Consider the following 8,855-nt stretch of genomic DNA (forward strand, 5'->3'; position numbering starts at 1 on the left):
CATTTAACAAAAAATAAGTAGCTTTATTAAGGAAAAGTCTTCAACACAATCAAACTTTAACATTTTAGCTTTTAGATCTTTACATGCCTTTGACATCTAGGTTTAGGGTACCAAAGTGGGAAAGGGCATTTCTGTAGTAGCTGTTTAGATGTATGCAGTTGTCCTAACATAGTTATATTAGAAATAATAATTAGTGTGGAAAGTATCCTACATTTTATTCAGGGATAACTTCTGTTTTAAAAGGCTAAAATGTTTAGATGCTCTAAAATTCTTGATGAATTCACTGGCGTGAATAATTTTATGCCAGGAAAATCTGATTTGTGCTTTATTTGATACAAAGAGATTATTTATAATGGTGATAATACCATCTTTCTGTGAAACGCTGTGTATATTAATTTAAAATCTCTATGCCTTTGTTTTTGTTTTTGTTTTTTGTTAACTTGAAGGGCACAGCCTGATTATTAACAACTTTCATTGACCACAGCTTTAAAAAATTTGATTTAAACTGTTTCAAGGCTTCTTGTCTAAGCCATAAACTGTCTCACCTAAGCAAGATAGACCTGAATAGAAGACATGATAGTTCTCTACCAGACAAAAATTTAACTGCTGAGTAAAATTAAGAAATTAATTAATTAAGACTAAGGAATTCCAGAAGTATATTTCTTATAAATCTGCAAATTACTTTGAAACAATTGGAAAGGTTCATACCTCTCATATGTAATGCCTTTAAATATTTGAAAAAATTTAAAATGATTTTGATGCAGCTACTACTTGGTATAAACATTATCTCTCTATTGAATTCCAGTGTACTGCATATGCATATATGCAGTGTAGTTTCTGTAAGCAGAAAAACCTGACATGACTTTAATGGTGGTAAAACGCATTTTGGGCTCCTAATGTAATTAATTTGCATGTTAAAGACCTCTGCTAGCGTGAACACATTGACCTATCATACTATTACATCCCACTGTGTCTGCATTATTAAAATTAATATTCACTTTAATTTTGTTTTTTCCCTTTTAGCTATTTGAGAGCAGTCATAATCAGCCTGATACTAGAATCATGATTGGTTTTGATTTTCAGTACTGTCTAGAGCTGTTATTTTGTTTTTATTGCCCTCCCCTACTTGATAGTGATACATCTAGTATGTGTTTGTACTATTTAGTATTTCATTCAGTGGACATACTATTCAATGAGGCTGTTTCCTTACTATTACCAAAGGTCTTGGAATTTTTATATTTTAAACTAATCATTTCAATATAAATTATTTATAGATAATATAGTAAAATAAACTATTTAGAATGCTACAATCATTGATCAAACTATTGATTAGTGGAAGTATATGAAACCATAAGAATATGTGTAAGGATAAGTTGATATTTAATGTATTGGCACTTTAAAGTAACTTGGGCATACATGTTATCTTAGTGGTTTAAAGAAATAAGAGTAAGTGCATCAGTATTTTTACTGTAAAATGGGATCAAATTTTAGAAATGAATTGCTGCTTTTCTCTTTAGTATGCACTTTTTAAGTTTTAGATGGAATTATGAAATATTTACATAATTTTGTTACATTGTTTTATATTACTTATCAAGCTAGAAGAGATGCCATCTGGACGGAGTTTACATTAATACTCAGTATTTTTGATATGTTGAAGTGTTGTTATATTTGTACCATTCAATTAGAGATTATGTCATAAATATGGTATTTTTTACTCAGATGGATTTGATGAGACTGCAACTAGAGAATAAATAGTACATTAATTAAAACTGTTACTATTTTAAAACATAGAAAAAATGTAACTGTTTGTATTGTAAAAGTTGTTGTATCTCATCAGTGAAAAATACTGCATTCAGCTTCCAAAGCAGGCACCAAATACCTTTTTCTTTCTTTTCCTTTGTTTTTATAAATACATGCCTTCACTAGATTACTATGGCTACTAAACCTCACTTTGCTTTAAACATTATTGGCTTCTCTGTCCACAGCATAGAAAAGGACAAAGGCTTTCCAGCTCTCCTTTCTCCTGTTATTTGTCCCCTTCTAATACTTGGCTCTCTGGAGATATGAAAAGATTCAGTTTATAATTTAAACCATACTGTTACTAAGTTTGTGGTCCTTCTAAGCCAATTTAAGATTATACTCGTGTGTATATTTCTCAGATCTTTGCTACAGACTACCTGAGCTTTAAAGTTGTGAATTTGGAGATAACTGATAGAATCCCTCAAACTTGGTAGAGGGGAGTCACAGGGGATCAGAATGTATTTGTATATATGTATGTGAAACACGGATCTTCTATACGTATATATTTTTTATCGAAGTATTCAGTCTTTTTAAGATTCTAATTAAAATGTATAGTCCAATAGCAATTAAAGGAATATTTCTTAAAATTCATCTCTTTTTCTTTTTTGAAAGCAGAAAGAAACAAGGCTAGTGTAGTATTAATGGTCAGGTAGTTTAAATGGATTGTCCCACATGGAATAGGCGATATTAACTGTTTTTAAAGCCTTACATTTTTGAAAAAGAATTTGTTTTCCTGTAATGTTCTTCACAGTTAAAATATCCTAATTTATATTCTAACAAAGGAGATGTAAGATACATCAAATAGAGATTATTCAAGGTAATGTTTTTTAGACCTGAAACCATATTGATTGAATTTATCATCAGTGTTCATTTCTATTGTATCTAGTTATCTATCCAGTAATTGTATTGGCTTAGCAGAGACTGTATGTTAAGTGTATTACAGCTTTAGATTGTGATATTGTGCAGTTTAGGTAAAAAACAAATCCCTTTATTTTTGTACAGTAGACTCCAGCATTAGAACCATGTAGAATAAATATACTAGATGTTAAAGATTACACAATAAAGGAACTTGGCAAACCAAATCTGAGATCCTTGCATTTTGTTCAGATTTAAGACTGGTTTAAAAAAAAAAAAGGCGAAAAATAATAGATGGTAAAATTTGGCCTTTATTCTAAAAGGAAAATTCAAACCATGTAAAGAAATATTATGGGTAGCCATGTCTGTCTTTTTATAATTTGAGGCTTGATCAAAGGATGAAAGATCTTTATATGCATTGTTATTTTCAAAGGTATTTACAAATTGAGAAGTTTAATACAATTTCCTGCCTCAGTGATAACAAAGAAAATACCATTTCTTGCTATGAATGTTGGAAAACAAAAACTGAACAAAACTTGAACATATAACTTACAAATACTTTTGGCTGGAATTTGCACATAAAGTGTGCTAAAACTTCTTTTACTTAAAGTGAATAGTTTTAGAATTCTTTGTAAGTTTCTTTGTTCATAATTTTTTATATTCTGTGATATAAATAGCAATATGCATCTGCATGACAACACTGCAAATCTTATCACTGTGCCCATTTAATAACTGGATGTTTTAAAATTATTTTAAATGCAGTTGTATGATTTATCAAATCTTTCTCTTTTTAGAAATTTTGTAATGAAATTTAGACCTTTTCTAGTCAAGACTTTGTTCAAGTAATCAATGAAGGAAATGGTATATCTATACAATATGTTGTTTAAAGATACTTTAGAGAAAAACTGAGAGTGATGTTCAAGTACATAATCTAATCTGTACATGCTACTTAAGTATCATCTTACAAGTGTAAATGTACATGTAAAAATAATTTGGGTTAGTATATAATCAATAAGTTCCCCAATACTTAAAGGTTATTTTTTTTCAAATCTTGAAATTTTTTTTTTTTTTTTCAAATCTGAGCAATGTATTTTATAGGGAAATGTGTTTCCAGTCTAAAGAGAAGAGTGATCTCAGAAATGGCTAGTTGGCATCTTAAGAAAGGATATTTTCTTTTGTACGCACATATCCCTGATTATGTAATACATTGATTTAACAACAAATATTTTTTTCTTTTTACATTTTTATCTTGATTGTTTTCATTCTTTGAAGTTAATCTTTTGTGTCACTTTTGTACATCCTTTGTCATAAATTTTGAATGGTCAACCTGATTTTTTTTTTTTTTTTTATGATACCAGTTTAGAAAATCTCAGATCTGTTAAATGTCATCTTTAAAAACCTAAGTTATCTTTGTTTCGGTTTTCTTTTTAATTAAATTTGATAACACTTACAAAAAAAGTACTTCTGATTCCCAGAAATCATAAAGAAGCAGGGGGAAGGCGTCCCCGACTTAGTCCATGTGATGCGCACATTAGCGAGTGAGAACATCCCCAGCCTCCCACCAGGGGGTGAATTGGCAAGCAAGTAAGTTACATTCTGCACATTCTTACACTTTATTTCAGTATATGAAAATATTAGGTGTCCATTAATCAAATGTGTGTTTACCTAATTTCTAAAGTGATGTACTTATCTGTGTTTTTAAAATATTTAACCTGTGATTTCAATGCTTTTTAGTATTAAGATATCTGGTGCTTGTTTAGAATATACATCAGAATATTATTTTTTATAACTTAACACATTGACTGCCATGTGAGTTGCATTTAACTCACATTAGTTTTGAGCCTGGGGCCTCATGAAGTGTATGTAATGCACACATCTCCTTACCTTGGGAGCCGAGTGAACTATTTTTCAAGTTGCATATAACTCACGCACAGAAAACAGTAAAAATGACAAATTTTTCATTAAATTAGGATCATTTCGTTTTCAAAATTTTTATTCTGTTTTCATAATAAAACACCGCTACCCCAAGGAAAAAATTTTTTTTTCTAGTGTGGCAGTCAACGTGTTAATTATACTGAGGGTTGTCTTTAGTGGAAGTTTGGGTGACATTGATTTCCTCATAGAACATAAATGAGATAATATAATGAAAGAATTTTTTAAACTGAATTACACAGAACCGCAAAATTCTAAGTGTTATTAGTAGTATTATAATTTGTTTTTCTTAAACTCTCGAAAACATAACACCCCAAATATTCTCTTAGTTCATCTGGGCCATGTTTCTATATCTGATTTTCCCAGCATTTTTAGTTGTTGATTGCTGGTTAGTTGGGTTTTGGGGTCAGGGAAGATATAGGAGGATGCATATTTTTCTTTTTCCCTTTCCACTCATAGAACTGGAGTAATTTGTGTTAAATATTAAGCCTACATCTTTACATAATAAACTAGAGAATTCAAGCAAGTTTATAAATCAAGGTTTAAAACAGTTTTGCCTCAAATACTCATATAATTGACCTACAAAAATACATTATTGACTAACTTTCTTGATTCTCCACTGTTTTGCAAGTGTAGCCATGTTATTTGTAATAATTTCACTAAATAGTGATTGTAGTATAAAAGTTCCTCTTTGAAGTTTTTATTTTTTGGAAACTGTTTTTCTATGTGACTTTCGATGAAATTACTATCAATAAAACTACTTCAAATCCATTTTGGAAGTAAGGAGACTATAACTTATAAATACCACTGTAGATTTTTTAATAAAATATTACTCAAAAACTAATTCCTAGACTTGTCGTGGAAATGTCATATTTGACATTTCAATTTTAATAGAGCTTTTAAAAGGAGGATTAAGAAAAGCAGAAACTTTAAAATATATCTGAATTATTTTACAACAGATGTTGAAGTTATTTCTGTTTCAAAACTAAGATGCACCTTTTAACTGGTGTATATTAGTATTATATCTTAAAAACAGGATAGCCATTTGCTGACTCATAACCACTTTAATCCAGTTCAAATAGAAGTAGACCATATAGACTGTTTTTTTTAAAACCGTGATTTTTGGCCTTCTGTTAACTGGTTTGGTGGAATGTTAACATTTTAGAGTAAATTTACCTCTACTTTAACATTGGGACTCAAATATCTTAAAGTGGGGCTTGCTAATTGACAGCAAAAAATAGAACTAAAATAATTTCTAAGTGTAAGATAATCTCTGAAATTTTAATGAACACCTGGCTGTGAGTTATTAGGCAGTGTTGTGCTTTCTGAAGAATTAATTTTCTGCATTTTTTTAAATTTAGGCGGAATGTAATTGAAGCCGTTTACAATAGACTGAATCCTTACAAAAATGATGACACTGTAAGTAGCATTTTAGCTCCCTCTGTTTTCCCTTCCCCTCCACTCTAAATGCATATCCTTGCTACCTGTTTTTGCAGAGCTGTTCACTGTACCCATTCTTTTACCCACACCCCTGATTGATTGCTCTGAACTCTGCTTGCTCTGATCTCTGCCTGCACCACAGGTCTAGTGATTGAGGACATAATCATGGTGAGTGGCCACCTCTCTCAAAAAAGGAGAAAGTCCTTTTGAATCATGCTAGTTTTTTTTAAGAGTCTACAAGCAATCAACTTCAGAAGGTTTGCCTCCACTAATTATTTTTTTGAATGGGAATAATGTCTCTACTCAGAATCTTGAATTACTCTGAGTTTTGTAAGCAGCTACAACAGAACATCAGAATGTCCATCTCCAATAAATAGTTTTTATGGTTGAAAATACCTTTGTCAAGCATCCTGAACTATGTACTTCATTTAAATATTAACGTAGAATATTAGGTTTGTATAAATAGATATTAGAATGCCATATTTTCCAATTAAATTTTCTACTGCAATTCTCTTGTATGATGTTTATAGAAAAGTAGTAACTTAAAATCATTTGGGCACTGCTCTGAAATATTTTTGTATTGTATTATGAAGCTTCCTCAGATTTCATATTATCTGAGATCTTAATCTTTTCTGATGCCATAAAAGTGGTGTTCTAAAAGTAGATTGGGTTTTATCAAAAGAAAATTCTTTTTAGTAGCTTTATTGATTTAGTAATACGTTTGGTCAAACTCATTGTAAATCCATATTTTAAATATTTTCCAAAAACAAAGGGTTAATTCTTTCAACAGATTAAATATTGCTATTTCATATACACACATACATGCTTATATACTTTTTAAAAAATTTATATTCTAAAAGTCAACTTTACAAAACCTTATCTTTCTGCATTATCCAGAAGTACTGTATTTTGGCACCTCTAAGCTTTAATTTAGTTCCTTGTTTTGTTTGTTTCCTTTTATAAAGGACTCTACATCAACTGATGATATGTGGTAAAACAGCTCATCTAGCCATGGAGTTTACCTTCACCTCCAAAGGAGAGTACAGCTCAACTTTGTTGACCTTTTAACATCCATCCTCAACTTTAAGGAAGGGGATATGACATGGGTGAGAGTGATTACACCAGAGAACTTCAGCAGTACAACAGCTAGCCCAGAACTGAATTTTTTTTTTTTTGTAAGTTTGAGACTTACGTAAACGTGATTTCAAACCATAATTCTTGTTGTAAATCAGACTCCAGCAATTTTTGTTGTATGATTTTGTTTTTGTGTAAAGTGTAATTGTCCTTGTACAAAATGCTCATATTTAATTATGAACTGCTTTAAATCACTATCAAAGTTACAAGAAACGTTTGGCTTGTTGTGTGATGCAACAGATACATAGCCCTTTCAAGTCATGTTGTGTTTGGACTTGGGGTTGGGACAGGGAGAGCAGCAGCCACTTCAGCTAGATGTTCAAACGTGCACATGATTATGGAGAATAATTTCAAAATCTTACAAAAGCTGAACATCCAAGGAGTTACTGAAAACTATCTTAATGTTCTTGGTAGGGGATTGTCGTTGTTGATAAAGCTGGTCCCTTCATTTAACTGTCAGGATGTTCTCTCCTTGTTGCCATGAGTATTGCAGGTAATATAGTATATTCATAAGAATATCAATCTTGGGGCTAAAATGCCTTGATTCTTTGCACCTCTTTTACAAGTCCTTACATTTAATTACTAATTGATAAGCAGCAGCTTCCTACATATAGTAGGAGACTGCCACATTTTTGCTATCATGATTGGCTGGGCCTGCTGCTGTTCCTAGTAAGATATTCTGAATTCCATTTTATCAATAAAGCTTGATTTAACAAACAAGAAATTTAATTATGTATGTGTAATTCCTCTCTTACCCCGGCCTTTTAAAACACCGTACCATTGTAAATGAGATGTTTCTCATAGGAAAAGATGTTAGTCTCTTTTAATTGGACAACTCTGTTACTCAAGGCATAGATGGAACTGTTTCCCTTACATTAGAAAGACTAAAAGATTCAAGTCTCTGTTCCTTAATCTGTTTTTCAAACAGGTTTCTTTTGGGCTGCTTATTTTTCATTAAGATGTGCATCAGCTTGAATTTGCCTACTGTTTAATTAAAATAATTGTCAAAGTTTGACAATCTAACACTCTGTGGTAGGGGTGTATGTGTGTGTTTGTGAGTGTGTGTTTGCCTGTGATTTTTAATTGGCCCATGTCTTTAGAATCCAAGTGGTTAAGATGTATTTGTGATTTGAAATATAGCATGTTGATAATATTTAGCTGTTGGCCTTTAAAAATAACTTTCAAAGCTTAAAGAATTGTAGATATAAAACCTAATTTAATTTAGGCTTAAATTCCTCTGATTAAGCATGTGAAAGTAAGTTTTAAAATCTGTCACATTGAAAAGACTACTGTTCTGTGCCCTTCTGTATTTTTGTCTCTTTAAGTTGAATATTGTATTTATCACCGTGTAATTTAATCATTCAGTAGGCAGATTCCCCACTAGAAAACTATTAAAATTTAAGACTAAAATACAACATTGAATACAAAATCAAAACTTTGTGTATAAAAGCTAGTATAATCCATTTTGTTATATTTGTTTTTTCCCTAACTTGGAAATATACATATTTGTATATACAGCCTTAAACCTAATGTAAAGTTAGGGGAGTAGTGGGAAAAGTAATGTAAAATGTCTCAGATTTAAGTAGTTACATACCAGCAAAATCTTTTCATTATCCCTCTTATTTGTGAGGTGATTAAATGTAACTTAATTGTATTTAATTTATATCTTAATCCAGCATGAATGAAGAAAAACT

At 30.8% G+C, this 8,855-nt stretch overlaps 1 protein-coding gene across 2 annotated transcripts in view; it reads left to right on the plus strand.

Moving 5' to 3' along the window:
- Nucleotides 1-7,885, plus strand: part of PPM1A (protein phosphatase, Mg2+/Mn2+ dependent, 1A) — a 43,060-nt gene extending 35,175 nt beyond the window's left edge. For both annotated transcript variants that reach the window (XM_012656262.1, XM_012656263.1), the window contains exons 4-6: nt 4,131-4,239; nt 5,949-6,006; nt 6,993-7,885. In XM_012656262.1, the coding sequence (XP_012511716.1) occupies nt 4,131-4,239; nt 5,949-6,006; nt 6,993-7,022 (197 nt within the window). In that variant the 3' untranslated portion in view covers nt 7,023-7,885. The remainder of the gene's footprint in view (nt 1-4,130; nt 4,240-5,948; nt 6,007-6,992) is intronic.
- Nucleotides 7,886-8,855: the final 970 nt, after the last annotated feature.

Source organism: Propithecus coquereli, unplaced genomic scaffold (genome assembly GCF_000956105.1).
Source record: "Propithecus coquereli isolate 6110/MARCELLA unplaced genomic scaffold, Pcoq_1.0 Scaffold5, whole genome shotgun sequence".
Classification (NCBI taxonomy): domain Eukaryota; kingdom Metazoa; phylum Chordata; class Mammalia; order Primates; family Indriidae; genus Propithecus; species Propithecus coquereli.